The following is an 18,795-nucleotide window of genomic DNA, read 5'->3' on the forward strand; positions in this document are numbered from 1 at the left end:
AACACAAGTAGTTATACCAACTGTAATATTAATTTTACTAGTAAGTACTTATCTATTATTCTTATTTGACAGTTTATTTTACCTAGACAGGAGCACACGGGACCTCAGCACGGGACTTAAAATATCTTACAGATCGCAGTGACAGCAGGGGGGGAGGGGGTGTAAAAGGGCCACATCGAAGAAATTCATCTAAAAAAGCAATTTGACATTTGCACATATAAAGTAAGTGCGCGATGCAAACAAATGTCAAATAGCTAAATTGCTTTTTTAGATGAATTGTGACAATGTGGCCATTTTAGATACACAACACAGCTGCACAGCTTGGGAGTTTGGGAGCTTTAAAAAAGTACACAAGACAGACAATCGGTTTTTATTATTAGGAAAAATCTGTTGCAGTACACCAGAGAAGAGTAGGCGGATATCGTCTCTTATCAAGAAGTTAAAGGGATGGGTTTGGGAAGAGATCATCATCATAATTATCAGCCGTACGACGCCCACTGCTGGGCACAGCCCTCCCCAAGGATCTCCACGACGATCGGTCCTGCGCTGCCGGCATCCAGCGGCTTCCCGCGACCTTCACCCGATCGTCGGTCCGCCTTGTAGCGGGCCAACCCACTGAGCGTCGTCCGACACGTGGTCGCCATTCGAGAACCTTTCCGCCCCAGCGGCCATCGGTTCTCCTCGCTATAATGTCCTGCCCACTGCCACTTCAGCTTGGCAATTCTCCGAGCTATGTCGGTGACTTTACTTCTTCTGCGGATCTCCTCAAGAAGAGATAAATTACCATAAATTACTACATCGACAAGTGTCGCTCCTAAGTTGAAGAAGGTAAATTACTTACCAGTGATTATAATTTACTTACTAACTACTTATGTTTATGAGTATTGTAACTACATGATAAATAAAATTACCTAAAATTCTGAAATTGGCTAAACTTTGTAACTTTCGTATTTTTTTTTTTTAAAATTATTCAGACTTTATTTATTATACCACCTATATTGTTTTTCTTTTAGAAAATCGCTCATGATAATATTATTTTCTAAAACTACTGCAGCGTCTAGCTAGTCCTGTACCTGTCGTAGGAAATAAAAACGGTTAACAAATACGACACTTATTGATGGCTGGAAATGGTTGTGTATTTATTGGTACACAGGTTGGGTAGTGTCGACCGTTTGAACTTTGTGACGAAATTGCGATTCTCCAAGTTTGAGTAAGTCATCTCCGAATTGAGAATCCCGGAGACAAAAAGAATAGGGTAAGTTTTTAATTCGGTATATATTGGTATTGATTCCAGTACACACCAACTAAATTTATTTTAAGTACTTACCTGTCATTTTCTTATCCGAAGAAAAGGAAAAGGACGGGCGACAGGCATAACATTTACAGAACACACGTCAATATTAAGCAGAAATTTAAAAATCCCTTCCAAAGTGTTATATTGACCAATAACCCGACAGAATTAAGTTGTCAGCACACGTCAAACGGTTTGCATATGAGCGAGATGCCTGATTCAAAATTAACACTTGTCAATCATCCGTTCCTTTCCTTTTCAAGAAGAATAAGAAAATGTCGGGTAAGTACTTATACTTAACTTAAAATAAAATTAGGAGGTGTCTGCAGGAATCGGGGCCAATTACTGCTTAAACCATATAATACATGTTGATGAGAATCTTCTATCTACGGACTAGGTACCACCCTAAGGGCCTACGTTACAGGCGCTACTAATTGTAGAAGTTTGTACACTAACTCGAAAGGGTACCTGAACTTTTTTGATTTTGCGCAACTCTGCCGGGTCAATCTCAGGTGAATGAGATGGTGACGAGCTGGTGGTGGAAGCGGCGCGGGTAGACGGTTCATGTTCCTTCTTGTAGGTACACAGCTGAAAGAAGCAGGATTGGTTAGTTTACTAAACACTGGAACACCACGGACACTTTATACAAAAATCTCATTTTTACAGTGTGCCTCTAACGCGTAAGCGAGACAGTCCACGGTCTCTCCCTTACACCTCAACGGCTTAGAGCCGTTTAAGACTACCAGTAAGACCAAGAGAGGGTTGAGGTTGACACACGGTACAAATTGGTGCGGGGCGGAGAGTAACCGTTCTGTACAGTCATGAGCAATATCATGTAACCACTTTAGAACCCTGTCGCACGACTTTGGTATCGACTGACTTTGGTATCAGAGAAACTAGAATAAAACCATGAGCTAGAAGCTGGGCACTGGCTTCTTCATTCCTCTTGAAAGATGCTAAAACGGGAGCAGGGCCAAGGGAAGGAAAAACAAGATGGTTTGGTATAGGATACCGCAGTCCTGATCTTCTTGACCTCGTTGACGAGCTCGTCTTGAAGCTAGGATCAAGAGGCTCCTTTGATTCTTCTTGTAATATGCTACAATAGCAGCAGGAGTCAGAGAAAGAAAAAAATGATACATTGCTCTCTGAGTCCTGAACTTCTTGGTCCCGTTGGCGAGCTCGTTTTAGAAGCTAGGATCATGAGGCTTCTTTGATTCTTCTTGAAAGAGGGTTAAGCGAAGGAAAAAGATGATACACAGATACATTGGTATAGGGTACCTCCGTCCTGAGCTTCTTGACCTCGTTGGCGAGCTCGTCGCACTGCTGTGCGTACTGCCAACGCGCCGTGCGCTCACTCTCCACCACCTGGAGCAAATGCAGCTGCTTCTGCTCCAACTCCTCCTTCTGGAGGAGCAACTTGTTGAAACTGGCGAGGAAATTATACACGTGAGTCCGCGAAGGAATCAGCTAGGTAGACAAATCACATGTATGTACCTGAGAAGGCAACTTTCACCCCCACTTCGGTTGGGGGCAGATTTTAAAAAAAAGCTCAATAGTAACCCTGACACCAGAGTTAGTGAGGTTTGTATTCCGCCTCACAACCCACACGATAGAAGAAGAAGCAAATGCCTATTCACTCTACCCTTGGAAACTGCAACATTGTAATGTTTTGAAAATACGGAATCTTATCTGGTACCTATGCAGGATTTTTTGTTTAACAACAAAAAACTGGTGTAAACCAACTTAAAGTAATTATAATTAGGTACCTAATTGCAGAAGCCACGACTGGTAAAAGTATTAACGTGTTTTTTCTTTGAAATAAAATAGAATAAGAATAATTTATTTACCAGAAAACAGTTATTTGCGGATCTTATCACATAGGTATTACGTTCGTGTTTTCAAGCTTACATGTAAGCATGCAAATCTGTGCCCTTTTGAAACATTATAGTAAGGATTATAACATTTACAACAGTTATGAATAAAATGAATTGAAAATTATTTGTACTACTTATGTCAACTTTTAAATTCAAGAAATTATAATAATTTATTCAGCGTAATTATTATGGATAAACTTGTTGAAGGTCAAATTATCATTTTTTTCATTTCGCAAGGTGTTACACATATTTTAAATCAATGTAGTTATACATTACAAGTTATTTAATAACTAGCGGAATACATTTAATACCAGGGATTTTTATAATTTAGGTAATCATTAATCTTATAATAAGCTTAAATATTTACTTAATACATAAAGTAAGCTTCACATGAGCTAAAAAATTATGTTCTGACAAATTCAAAATATTATCATATAAAAGCGTATACATAACCCCAATAAAGGAATTTCTCAACGCTATCAAAAGCAATGTTGTAGGAATCATTTTGTCATAAGTTTAAGAGCAGCTTTTGCGTGGGTTGTTAATATTTAGTATTTTTTTTATATTTCAAAGTTGGTCGAGGTGTTTTTACGGCCAATAGCCGGGACCAACGGTTTAACGTGCCCTCCGAAGCACGGAATCATCTTACTTTTTCAAACGATCAGGTAGTTCAATCCTGAAAAGTCCTTACCAAACAAAGAACAGTCTCACAAAGTGATCTCGACAATGTCCCCATCGGTAATCGATCCCGGACCTCTGGAGCTTAACGCTCCAACCACTACACCACAGAGGCTGTTAACACCTCCACTACCCGCAGTGGGTCAGCGTGGTGGAGTATGCTCCATACCCCACCGGTTAATTGAGGGGAGGCCTGTGCCCAGCAGCGGGACGTATATAGGCTGTTTATGTTATGTATCTTAAAGTTCGTTCCGCCAAGAGGACTATCACGGCTATTTAGGAACTGTAGCCGGAATATTATTAGAATATTATTTATTATTAATATTGAAAAAAATATATATCGTCACTGGAAAGGCAATATTACGTAAGCGCCAAAAGGCCATTTCGAGAAAAAGCCGTTTAAAGTTTCATTTTTTCGTTTTTTTATCATAACTTTTTACCCAATTATCCAATTTAGATGATGTCAAGGTAAGGTTACATTGTTTTTTAATTTTCTATGTCCAGCAATACATATCATAACAGTTGGATTGCTATTTTAGGATATAGTGGCGCTTACGTAAAAATGACTTCAGTTTACAGTAAAGCAAATTTACTTAACCGCCATCTGGTTAAAATATTAATTGGAAACAAAATTACTTACAGCTCTTACGACAATGCATACGAGAACGACAATATTTCTTTAAATATAACAATACTGTAATGTTAGCGGAGTAAAAGTTACTGTAACGACTTTTACACATCTGCTCTCATTATGTAAAAATTGCCTAAAAAGTGATCGATTGATTATGTCAGTTCACCAAAAATTCTTTAAAGTAAGTTTTTGTAATATCTTACATGGGTAAAAAGACGTAAGAGACAAATAATTATTCTTAATACCTCCTTAAACTACTTATTACTTCAATTGATTTATAAAAATGGCTATTAAAATACTGAAGTGCCAGAAATAAAGTTACACAAAATATAAATAATAGCGTATAAACCGTTATATGTATGTAAAAGTTTCTTTTTAATCGGTTTTGTTTAGCTCAACCCGTACGGTATTTATTTGGGTCAAAAATAGAAATAGAAAAAGTACCCTAGTCAAGTCTCTGGAAGGGCTATGTATTTAGGAATTAGATTGTAATAAATTATCTATAGTTAAACAGTTTTATTTTATGTGCAGTGAAAACTAGAAAATAAATAAATAGTTACTTACCTATCAACCTACGTAGGTGGTCCCGGTCATTACTATCTCTGATGATAGTGGTCGTCATAACATGAACCATGTCAGCGGCCGAAAGGCGGTTCATAAAAGAATACTAACACCAGGGTTTGCTTGGTAGGTAAACTAAGCAGCCCACACCATAACAAGCAGGTATTTTGAACTTCTAGTTCAGGAATATTTTAGTACTAGGCAGAATAGCTTTTTATAAGCATATTAGACTGAAATAAAAACGTGGGGCCCCTCTTACATCCTACCTATGGCAGAGCATATCTTTAAACTTTGGTAGATCATGAGATAGGCGTTCGTTGGTGAAGCTCCCACGGCTGGTTATTGATTGTCAAAATCTCCAGTTACGATTATAGTAAGTCAATGCAATCCAAACTTAGTATAGTAGAAAGTAATACAGGAATAGATAATGGGCCCCACGTTTTTATTCTATTAGCTAGCTGTTCTGCCTAGTACTAAAATATTTCTTAACTAGAAATTCAAAATACCTACTTGCGCTATTAAAATATCGGTTATGAAAGTATTAAATCAATACATATTTTAGAAAAGCTTCTACTTTTTACGCAGACGACGTTACTACATAGTATAAGGCACGCCTTTTAAGTTTTGTCGTTTGAAGAAAAAAATCAATCAATCAATCAATCCTTATAGTAAGTACATTTTATTGTTTTTCAAAGTATTTACCACGAATTTTAATATACTTTTTCATTCGCTCGAAACAGTTATTATAACATTTATTCCACTCCAAAGTAGAGGTGTTCAAAATGGCTGACTTAAAAGCGTTGGCCGCTTCTTCACCGCACAGGAACCTTCGACCGCGAAGAGTCTTCTTAATTTTAGGAAATGTAAAGAAATCATTGGGGCTTAGGTCAGGACTGTATGGAGGATGGTCAAGAAGTTCTACGTTTTCCTGTTTCAAACACTCAATCGTTTGACGAGCGGTGTGTGAGCTTGCGTTATCATGGTGCAGGATGATGCATCGCTTTGGGTTAGATTTTTGAAGTTCGGCGATGACTTGTGGTAAACAAAATGTGGTATACCAAACCGCATTCACCGTCCTACGATCTTCAAGTGCAATTGTCACAACATGACCGATTTTCGCCACGAAGGTAGCCTCCATCTTATTTGAAGTGCTTCGAGAGCGAACAATTTTAGTCGGCTTTGACTCGTCTTGGAAGGCCCAAACTGTAGATTGTTGTTTGGAATCAGGATCGTAGGCATAAATCCAAGATTCGTCACCACTGATAATGTCGTACACGTGATTTGACTCTCCTCGGTTGCACCTCTGAAGAGTTTTCTTACACCATCTGATGCGGGCCGCCTTATGATCGTCAGAAAGCAAATGCGGGATCCAACGGAAAACTAGTTTTCTCACACCAAGTGCCTCATACAATATCTTTTGAATGGTTGTCTCTGAAATGCCTAATAACGCCTCCATCTCTCGGTATGTCACATGACGATTTTCGAGGATAAGTTGTCTCACAGCAACGATACTATCTTCAGTGAAGGCGGATCTTGGACGTCCTTCACGAGATTTGTGACTGATTGTGGTATGTCCATGCTCGAATTCTAAATACCAGCGTTCGATGATCCGCAGACATGGTACTTCATCGCAGAATTACTCTTCGAATCACTGAAGTCGCGTTAGGCCTCTTCGAAAGTTATAGAAAATTATTGCACGGACATTTTCCTTTGTAAGATTAATTTTCGGACCTGACAGATTCTAACCAACGCTGTAATTAAACAATTGCATTAATTCTAATGCTTTCAATTGTTTCGATATTCTAAATTCCAACAAATTTTAATTTTGAGTTCTAAATTCAAAATTGGCGCCAAATATGCAAACGACAGAACTTAAAATGCATAACAAAGTGGCTTTTTCTGTCCCTATATCCCTATGTACGCTTAAATCTTTAAAATTACGCAACGGATGTTGATGCGGTTTTCTGTAATAGATAGAGTGATTCAAGAGAAAGGTTTATATGTATAATAACATCCAATAAATAGTGGAGAAATACTATTATTTTTGAGGTTTTTAATGTGATGTCGTAAATAATTTCATTTTTTTCTCAGCATTGCACCCGAGCGAAGCCGGGCGGGTCGCTAATCAATTCTAAAATAGTTTTACTTTTAGAACTATTGTTAAAAAATTACTTCATGGGAAACTTACTGCTAGCCCACAAACTTGCTTAATAACAGCATAAAAATGCGAAGGAAAATTTACGTATACGCCTTACTTATTCTAAATACTGTAAGTCAAAATTACTTATACGCCATTCACTGCATAAACATGCTAAGACATTTTTTCTTATACGCCTTACTTATTTTAAAAGCTGTAGATAAAAATGACTTATACATAGTTTAATTTTTATTTTCAGTAGTCCAAAATTACTAATAAAATGACACTTTTCAAACTATAGAATGACAAATTTACTTAAAGTTAATATGTAGTTATTATATAGGAACACAATATTACTTATACACCAGCCACGAAAAATACACCAAAATCTTGTCGTTTAAGAAACTGGAACTGAAAAAAATCAACTATTTTTAAATTTACGTAAGCGCCAAAAAAGTGCTCGTATCGCAATGCTACCCAGACAGATCGACGCAGCATGAAACGCTGATTCCGAATATATAAAAAACCCAAAATACCTATTTTGGCGCTTACGTAATTTTGCCTTTCCAGTGACGATATATTAATAAAATAATTAATATTATTATTTATTTTTTTCACATGACTTATTGTAAATTTCCCGCAAATCGGAAGCGCTGAAGGCTCTCATCCGGTGCCATATTTTATCGCTGATGTCGCTGACATAATCTGAAATTTTTGGCGAATCTAATTTGCACCTTTGTCAATAAGACATAAATTGTTTTAGCAAACTATTGTAGAAATTTGCATCTTTTGCTATTGACAATAAGACACAAATTGTTTTAGCATTGTAGATACGTGCGTCAGTTTGCAAAATCAGCCACGATTTAAACCAACAGGCCTGAGGGTGCCCAGTACCACCATTTTTATTGCGAATAAATTATGATTATGAATTATGAATTTGGGCGCGAACCTCGGCTCAAAGCGTCGCTTGAGAGGATTATATTTGAAAGAACGAATCGACCCTAGAGGCTCGATAGCGATAAGCGGTGAAGCAAAACGTCGACCACGCCGGCGGGGTCGGTATCGGAGTCCTGATGTTTGTTATTATTAGAACGGGTCCAGCAATAGCCGGGGAACGGTGGGCTCAGTCGCAGCAAATGTCAGTGTGTCCTTAACCTCGTTACCATGGCAACGCTCATCTCTGATTCCATCCGTGTAGAGATAACAAGTGATCACGCACGAATGATAGCGACGCGATCAAGAGAGTGTTATTTACTTAATATAGGTACCTAGCAGACTATCTTTGAAAAAAAGAACCTAATATACAGGGTGTTAGTGACGTCGTAACGAAAACTTTGAGGGATGATTCAGACCATGATTCTGAGTTGATGTCATGTGGAATTTTCCGTCGCAAAAGTATGGAACTGAAAATAATAAAAAAACACTAAAATTTTCATGAATTTTCCGACAGGAAATTCCACTTGATATCAACTCAGAATCATAGTCTGAATCATTTCCCCTTAGTATTCGTTACGGTGTCACTAACACCCATACGTACTTGTATGGTTACATATACGTACTTGTACGGGGTGTAAGTGACATCGTAACGAATACTGAGAGGGATGATTCAGCTATTTATTCCGAGTTAATAACAAGTGGAATTTTCCATTGAAGAATTGAACATATTTCAAAAAACACAAAAAATAAAACATGAATTTTGCGACAGAAAATGCGACTTGATATCAGCTCAAAATCATGGTCTGAATCATCCCCTTCAGTATTCGTTACGATGTTACTAACACCATGTACAGTCATGAGTAATTTATTGTACCCACTTAGGACTCTGTCGCACTAACATATTTGACATTTAGTGAGACATACTATACAGTTCAATTTATCAAAAAAGTTAATGTGACATGGTACCAAAGTGTATACATATTACTTAATACTCGTGACCGTAAGGTACTAGAGATATGCCGACTACGTTACTTAACCGGCCAAGAATAAGAAAATGATGGTATAATTACTATATCTATTAATTATATAAGATTCTTTTATATATTTTATATCATATCTCACCCGTGACTCGATATTCAAAAGCACCAATATTATACCTCTCCGTTTATTACGAGAGTATTTATTAATTTATTTTTTTATTTATTTAGATAGGTATACCAACAGTACACATATTGTGAAATTATAAAATACAAATCATAAATTAGTTTCTATTGTATTTTTATTTAATTTTTTTTTTATTGTTTTTTTTTTTGGGGAACGTAGCCTGGTAGACTCCTCATTCAATTCACATTTACTTATAATTAAGCACTTTATTGCACTAAACGATAAAAGGAAACTGGTACAAAAGAAGAAACGTAAACAGATTAAAGCTTCTTAGAGTAAAAGAAAATAAATAAATACCTAAGTACTTACATAAATACCTACCAAAAGAAAACGCAAATAATATTTTAACAGGTCAGCCCTCTAGAGGGCACAGTGGTGTAGTTAGGGAGGGAGATCTGCACTCACGTAGTCAACCGAAAATGAATACCTACTTAGTGTTAAATTTTAAAAGTCATACCTTACAAAACTTCACTTACTAAGGTACATTTAACAAAATCTTAATCTTAAAAGCTGAACTTTATTCATGCAAATGTAAGGTTTACTAAAGGAACCATGCTAATTATACATTTGTCCGGCCAATTAGTTAAAGCCTTTTGCGGCAAATCTACAATACGAGGGTTGTTCCGGAAATTGTTAGCCACACCTTAAATATAATCTCTTTTTTCCTGAAACTATTTTGAATTAACGGCTAATTTCAACACTAATATCCTTGCTGAAAATCATTGGCCACTAAGAAGTCGTTATTTTTTCAATCATTTTTTTAAATTGGCTGTCATGCTTCTTTTGTTTACAACAATGGACGTCTTGCGGGAAGCTTTTCGTGCTATGATTTTCTACGATTATAAACGAGGGTTAACATTTAAGGAATCACAGGAAAATTTACAGGCTGCTTTCGGGGAGTCTGCCCCTGCGTTAGCAACGATTACTTATTGGTATCGTGAATTTAAACGTGGCCAAGAGAGCTTGAACGATGACCCCAGACCCGGCCGACCATCAACTGCAGTAACTCATGGAAACGTTATTCGAGTAGAGTGGCTAATCCAAGAAAATAGAAATATTACACATAGAGAGAGTCAGGCTGAACTGAAGATCGTATCCCGGGCAGTTTCCACCATCTTGCATGAACACTTGAAAGTCAGGAAGGTTGCTAAGTCAGGAATACCTCATTCTCTCACCGATGAGCAAAAGTCCCGACGTGTAGATTGGTGCAAATTTATGCTGGAAAAATTCGAAGGAGGAACTTCGCAAAACGTTTCGTATATTCTTTCATCTGGCGAATCTTGGATCTACTGGTACGATCCTCTCACAAAGCAGCAATCCACGCAATGGGTGTTTGAAGAGGACGAGTTGCCTACGAAAGTGGTTCGCGGTCGGAGCGTGAATAAAAAAATGATAGCGGTTTTTTTTCGAAGCAGTGGACCAGTTGCTGTTATTCCGCTAGAAGATCGTAGAACAGTTACAATTGAATGGTATTGCAACGTTTGTCTGCCACAGGCTTTCGAGGAGTTGAATAATGAACGCCCAAGTACCGGCGTCCGTGGTATTCTATTTCACCAGGACAATGCGCCCGCTCACACAGCTGCTATTTGTCAACTTCGGGGGTAAAAATGTTACCACATCCTCCCTACAGTCCCGACCTAGTTCCGTGCGATTTTTTTTTATGTCCCACGGTGAAAAAAATGCTTCGTGGGCGAAGATTCGAAACAGCAGACGAAGCCGTGGAAGAATTTTGACAGCAACTTTTCGACCTTCCGCAAGATGCGTTTTTCAAATGTTTTGAAAACTGGTTTAGCCGAATGCACAAGTGTATAGGGGTTGGAGGGGAATATTTTGAAAAAATATAAATATTTCTTTACCATATCTTGGATAATTTTTATTTTACTAACAACTTTCGGAACAACCCTCGTAAGTCACGTCAAAAAAATAAACCATTATGCAAAAATGTAACTCAAAGAATATACGTGTAAATTTCAATCACAGATGTTACCCCAAGTGGGTGACACCCCAAGCGGGTGACACCCCAAACGAGTGACACCCCAAACGGGTGACACCCCAAACGAGTGACATCCCAAATGGGTGATATCCCAAACGAGTGACATCCCAAATGGGTGACACTCCTAGATACGCCCGTGCACAGCTAGTTATTCAGTAACCTCGGTACACTAACTTCTGCAATGCAGTAGCATTAAAATTGTAAGGCCGGCAGATTAACCTCCCGGGCATTTAGCTCTTTGCAACTACTTACGAGTACTTTATTTGTTATAGCTTTGAGTACAGGGTGTTAGTGACATCGTATCGAATACTGACGGCGATGATTCAGACCATAATTTTGAGTTAATATCAAGTAGAATTTTCCGTCGGAAAATTAATGAACTTTTAGTGTTTTTCTAATTTATTTTCAGCTCAATCCTTTTACGACGGGAAATTCCACTTGTTAGCTAGTACGGTCTGAATCATCCCTCAAACTTTTCCCTACGATATATCTAATACCCAGTACTTATAAACAAAATCTCGCACTAGACAAACATAGTTTGAATCCAGGTAATTTGTGCTCTCAATTTTAATTACTTAAGATGGGTTTGCTTTTGACTTCGTTCTTCCACAAGGAGCAGAAGAGATCGACGGTGGAACAAGCTTACCCAGAAAATGCCTATTCACCCGTGATTTTAATTACTTTTATATTTTGGTTCGGTCTGCCTCTCGACATAAGCTCATCCCTCTTTCAGCGTATCGCTATCAGTCCACTTGCACACCCGGGACACTTCATACAAAACACCTCGTTTTACACAGACACTACACATTGACGTTATCGTACACCCGCATCTGTGTGTGTGACGTCTGACGCCCATACGATTGAAGACTAAAGTATGGCCGAGGGGGTGAGGTAAACCTAGCTCAGCCGCTGGTGGGGAGCGGAGAGTTACCGTTGTATACGTAGTATTATTCCTTATTCTATGACATAGGCCTTCCCCAGCTTCCTCCAGCCTTCTCTCACTTGAACATCACGACGCTATGTTGGACCAGCAATTTCCGATATATCGTCATCTCATCTCCTGTACATGGTGTACCCCTTTTCCTTTTCCCGTCTCTTGGGTACCATTCCGACTCAGTTCTGGCCCATTTTCCTTTGTTATTACGAGTATACATAAATTATATACGGCTTCTGCTTATGCGCATACATACATACTTACATAAACTCGCGCCCGTTAACTTATTACTAATCTCTCGTGTGGGCGTGGTGAGATCAATGACTGACCTCATCAGCCAGGGTCACAAATAACATGAGTCATGTAACGACTACATACCTGAACTACTTACTTAAGTAAATAGTAGCCGGGAGCGACTGCTTAACGTGCCCACCGAAACGACGGATCATCTTACTTTCGGACAATCGGGTGATCAGTCTGCAATGTCCAAAGGGATCACACGATTTTGTGATACCGAGACCTGCTGATCGTGAGCCCACCGCTTTCTACGGAACCACGGGGCAGGTTAGGTGGGAAAAGAACACGATTTTGATACAAAGTCCTAAGATGGAGATAATATCTGTGGTATATATGTGTAATACTTATCTTGTAATATACTTATTTGTGTAATTATTAATAAGTAGTCTATATACGTCATCATCATCAGCCGTATGACGCCCACTGCTGGGCATAGGCCTCCCCCAACGATCTCCACGACGATCGGTCCTGCGCTGCCCGCATCCAGCGGCTTCCCGCGACCTTCACCAGATCGTCGGTCCACCTTGTAGCGGGCCTACCCACTGAGCGTCGTCCGACACGTGGTCGCCACTCCAGAACCTTTCCGCCCCATCGGCCATCGGTTCTCCTCGCTATGTGTCCTGCCCACTGCCACTTCAGCTTTGCAATTCTCCGAGCTATGTCGGTGACTTTAGTTCTCCTGCGGATCTCCTCATTTCTGATTCGATCGAGCAGGGAAATACCGAGTATAGCTCTCTCCATTGCCCGCTGAGCGACACCGAGCCTCCTCACGAGACCCATAGTAAGCGGCCACGTCTCACTGCCGTAGGTCATCACTGGCAACACGCACTGGTCAAAGACTTTCGTCTTGAGACACTGAGGTATTTTGGACGAGAAGATATTCCGCAGCTTCCCGAACGCTGCCCATCCGAGTTGGATCCGACGAGAGATCTCTTTCTCGAAGTTGGACTTACCTAACTGGATTATTTGTCCTAGGTAAATGTACTGGTCTACAACTTCGAGTGTAACGTTCCCAACCTGAACTGGAGTGGGTGCGACATGGTCGTTGGACATAATTTTTGTCTTTGCCATGTTCATGCTAAGACCCACTCGTTGGGCTGCGTCTATATATACGTACGTATTTAGTAATATTAGTAAAAATTATAAATTTAGTTTACTTGTAATTTATAGATATCAACTCATTTATTGCGTGATAACACCGGCCCACTGAGTTTCTTTCAGGCTGTCCAAGGTTAGCTGGAAGAAATCCCAATTAGTGATAAGCTCGCATATGCTTTATCTAACGATAAATGATATGTAAATTTTCTTTGTATTTTAAAGCAATAAAGAGTATACAGTGGGCAGGACACATAGCGAGGAGAACCGATGGCCGATGGGGCGGAAAGGTTCTGGAGTGGCGACCACGTGTCGGACGACGCTCAGTGGGTAGGCCCGCTACAAGGTGGACCGACGATCTGGTGAAGGTCGCGGGAAGCCGCTGGATGCGGGCAGCGCAGGACCGATCGTCGTGGAGATCCTTGGAAGAGGCCTATGCCCAGCAGTGGGCGTCATACGGCTGATGATGATGATGATGAAAGAGTATACAAACAATGAACCTTATAGAGGCGGCTAATCAACTCACCTCGTTTTACATAGGCACTACACATTGACATTATCGTACACGCGCATCTGTGTGTGTGACGTATAACACCATACGATTCAAGTCTAAACTATGTTCGAGGGGGGTGAGGTAAACTTAGCTCAGTCGCTGGCGGGGAGCGGAGAGTTGCCGTTCTATACGTAGGACGTTGTCATACATGCAGCTTACTATTCCTAGGTTCACTAGGTTCACCGCTGAGCACGTGATAATAATTTATGATTCAAACATGAAGTCGAAAACAAATTCGACAATCATTGGTTTAGGCCTGTGCTGGGTTCGAATCTGCAACCTCAAAGTGAGAGGCAAGCGGGCTACAACGTTTATTAACGATTGATGAATATGGAGGAAGCAAGAGAAGTGTGTCAGGATCGAAGGAAATGGAAAAATAGAATTCCATAGTCTCTGTTTACCTCGATGGGAAATAGGCGTGAGTTTATGTCTGTATGTATCTATGTTTTCTTATTTTTTCCGCTTCATTGAACCCCGCTTTTCATATTAGGCATTCGCACTCGCATCCGTGGAGACGCAGCTTATATAAATGTCCGGGAATACTGGGTCAAGGGTGCGGCCCTAATCCCAACCCAGTTTCCATGGCAACTAGCTGCGACGAATTGTCGAAGGCCCCAGCCTTGCACATCGGCGCATTTAAATTTCGATTCCCAGGTAAATGTCTAACTGTTCACATAACTTCACGACTATATTCCAATTAGGGTCGTCAGAGGTATCCATCGCAAGATGGACTTAGAATCTGCACCTCACAGAGCATTCTTTTAGACCAACGCGATAGCTGGTGAGCCGTAAATTGTGGGATATAGAAATAACACGGGATATTTTAAATATCTTTACTCCTTATATTTTAATAAAATCCTCTAACCCGGCCGACATTGCACCATCGACTCGCCTTTCTTACTTTTTTAAACTGCCTTACGTCCTATTCATGGTCGAGCGTCAACTGTATTAGTGAGCACTGCATTTAATATAAATTAATTAATTATTAGTGCAAGTCTCCTGCCAGGGTTCGAATCGACCTAAAATTTACTTTACACTAATTCACCTTCAAGTGTTAAAAATAGGTAGGTAAGTATGGCGCCGAAACATGGCCGCTCACGAAAGAGCACATTTATAAAATTAGAGTGGCACAACGGGCTATGGAGCGCGCCATGTTATGCATCCACCTGGTAGGCCGTATACCAAACGTCGAAATACGGCAACGCACTAAAGTCGAAGATGTAGGTATACGAATCGCTAGGCTTAAGTGGAGATGGGCAGGACACTTGGCAAGACGGGAAGACAACAAATGGACTAAGGCTGTTACTGAATGGTGGCCAAGGGATGGTATGCGATATCGAGGCAGACCACCAGCCCGGTGGTCGGATGACATTGTGAGGTATGCCGGAAAGCAATGGATGAGACTTGCACAGGACCGGAAAGGATGGCGTGAAAGAGAGGAGGCCTATACCCAGCAGTGGGTGGATACAGGCTGAGTAGATAGATTGTATCTACTATCTAGCTAAGTATTATACTGCTCTACCACCTGGGCACCTTAGGCTTTTTTTTTGTTTGTTGTGACTTATTGCAGATTTGCCGCAAATGGCATTAACTACTTCGCCGGACAACAGGGGAGCGCTGAGGTTTCTCACTCGGTACAAAATTTAAGACAACAGGCCTGAAGGTGCCCAGTTGGACGTGGACCTCGGCTCAGGGCGTCATCCGAGAGGAAAATATTTAAAAGAATTAATCGACTCTAGTGAGTCGATAGCGATAAGCCCTGAATGAAGGAAATTCGACAATCATTGGTTTAGACCTGTGCTGGCTTCCAACCTGCGACCTCAAAGTGAGAGGAAAGCGTTCTACCAACAGGGCTACCACGGCTCTTAGTGGAGGAAAAAAAAAAATATTTTTTATTCATAAAACTAAGGAGATTGTATGTGAAATCTAAAAAGTATATTGTACTCATAAAAAGGTTCGTGTGTCTTTTATACAATGTAGGTATGTAGTTATGTAAGTAGGTAGGGCTTTTTGGTGGGAAGCGGGAACGGGACAGTTGCTTTCTTCATTGAATAATCTAAATAATTAATACGAAGTGGTGTTTTGTGGTTAATGATCGCATTAAGTTGGTCGGAAGACATTCGCGAGTGTTATTATATCGGAGTATTCCATAAACAAAGTGTATCTGCCTATTTTCGCTTCGTGCCAAGCAGCCGCTTCATAACTCGAAAGTTTATGCGGACTTTTGAGTTAATTCGTTTGGGATTCGGAGTAGGAGTCTACTCCAAGGGTCGGGGCTTAGGTTTCATCATCATCACCTTTCATCATTTCATTAATCATCAAGAAAAAAAATACGTAAGACATGGCTGTATGGGCATAGTTCCCTTTGCCTTACCCTTCGGGGAAAACCAAAACAAAAAAAAGTAAGTAGGTAGGTACATATACCTCTAAACCTACCTGTGGAAAGAATAATATATATAATCGTTATAAAAATTTCATTTATAAATGAAAGCATGATAGAGGATGTAATGGCACCAATTTGTTATTGATTGTCATTTCGTAATGGGTTGAATGAATGACGTTGTTTTTTTATATAAAAGCTACTATGATAGTGCCTTCGAGTGCCCATGAGTTTTGATACTTAACAAAAGACAGACGCGCGACTTTGAATCACTCGCGAAAGTTTTACAGCGCATTGACGGTTCTGCACTGTAATGTCGTGAAATGTAAATAAAATAAATAAATAAATTCGAGTTTCTTAATAAATAAATAAATTCAACCTCTATTTTGTTGTCTTTTTATTTTGATCTCAATATCTTTTAAGATGGTTCTAAATGTTTTGGATTCTAAAATTTGTTATGTTCTAATTTTCTTAATATAATTTTTAATTGTATTATTTTACCAGTAAGCTAAGTTTCGTATAATTTTATTAATTTTAAGCGAAAATTGTATCTCATTGAGCCACTGCGACACTGCTCGCTGTTAACAGTTTAAATTGTACCTTGTTTGATTAATAAAGAATTTTATTATTATTATTATATGTGTGTCATTTCCATATCTCGGGCCTATTTATTATTATTATTCAGTCATCCCGTCATCATAGCACCCTGACACCAGGGTTGATGAGGTTAGTAATTCACCTCACAACCCACACGATAGAAGAAGAAGCAGGGTGATAGAAGAAGAAGCAGTCGGCGTGGGTTGAAAATTCGGCGTGGGTTGAAAATCAGTGTTGCCCTCTGGGTAAATTTCCACTGAACCCTGGCCTTTTTTGGTGAACTGCGGCACCCATATACCTTTATGTTTTCCAACTAAATATTAATGTTATGTGTGTATATTTTAATGTTGTAAATGTATATGTGTGTCGTAGATTTTACCTAAATAAACTTTTTTATTATTATTATTATTATTAAGCAGCACTTATAACAGAGACGAAATATCGGAAGTCTATATTCGTGACTTAACGCGGCAAAGTTTTAATATTTTTTTTCTTTAGTTTTATGCTATTACTTATTGTTGATTTGGCGCATAATTATAGCTGTAGCGAACTCCTCGTAGAACATTTTGTAGCCTTTTATTTTTTTGGACAACGCTTTGAATTTTGGTTTTGTTTTTATATATACTTAAAGTAAAATAAAATTGAGAAACAGTGTGATAAGACAGTGATGTGGGGTAAAAGACGATATAGTGACTAAGATTGCGAAGGGAATGTTAGGTTGGTTTGGACACGTAGACCGGATGAAGGATAATAGAATTGCAAAAGCTGTATATAAAGAGAAAGTTGATGGTAGGGCTGGCAGAGGAAGACCTAGAACTTACATTGATCAAATTGGAGATGTCCTTAGAAAAGGTTTAGTACGATCTACTGTGAACCGACGTGCGTATATGCAGCGATTGATGAATGTGTATCAGGATCGAAGCAAATGGAATTCTATAGTCTCTGCTTACCCCGGTGGGAAATAGGCGTGAGTTTATGTATGTGTGTAAAATAAAACTCTCTCTCGGAAGCTAAGAATTTATTTAAGTATCATTTAGTACTTGGTCACATAAGAGATGAAAATCCGTTTCACATAGATAAATAGATAGATCATTTAATTGCATGAACACAGTTGTAGCAGAGTACAACTAAACTGTATATATTCCTGCTTGCTTCTAATTTATTATCGTTACCACCAATCACTCCTACTCTGCCGGCACGTCGGGATACCATCCACACCACTCAGCGTGCCGACAGTACATTGGTCTTAATAGGTAATAATATGTTCTAAGCGTATTCAGTGATTTTGTTTTGTTTGTAATTTGTTGTTATAGGTATAGATTAATACTTAAATACTTTATTTATCTATCTAATTAAGTACCTAGTAAATCTTACTTATATTTATGTACGGTGCCGAAACTTGGAGCTTGAAGAGCCGCGATTGCAGTAAGATCGATGCTTTCGAAATGTGGTGTTGGCGTAGGTTACTACGCATACCTTGGACTGCGATGTGTACGAATGAGTCCATATTAAAAGAGCTCAAGATCACGACGCGGCTCTCCTCAATATGCCGGAATCGTGCCCTAAGCTTCTTCGGACATATTATGCGGTCTCCGAAGCACAGTCTGGAGAAGCAGATCATCGGCAAATGGATGGCAAACGTGCGCGAGGAAGGGCGCCTACGAGGTGGTCTGA

The 18,795-nt window shown here is 39.4% G+C and overlaps 1 protein-coding gene across 1 annotated transcript in view; it reads right to left on the reverse strand.

Annotated features, from left to right (window-relative positions):
- The window catches only part of LOC126370834 (ras-specific guanine nucleotide-releasing factor 1-like), a 51,231-nt gene that overhangs the window by 24,900 nt on the left and 7,536 nt on the right, over positions 1 to 18,795 (reverse strand). The window contains exons 5-6 of the mRNA XM_050015856.1: positions 2,570 to 2,717; positions 1,760 to 1,879 (exon numbers count right to left, since the gene is read on the reverse strand). Coding sequence (XP_049871813.1) covers positions 1,760 to 1,879; positions 2,570 to 2,717 — 268 coding nt within the window. The remainder of the gene's footprint in view (positions 1 to 1,759; positions 1,880 to 2,569; positions 2,718 to 18,795) is intronic.

This window comes from Pectinophora gossypiella, chromosome 11 (genome assembly GCF_024362695.1).
Source record: "Pectinophora gossypiella chromosome 11, ilPecGoss1.1, whole genome shotgun sequence".
In the NCBI taxonomy this organism is placed as follows: domain Eukaryota; kingdom Metazoa; phylum Arthropoda; class Insecta; order Lepidoptera; family Gelechiidae; genus Pectinophora; species Pectinophora gossypiella.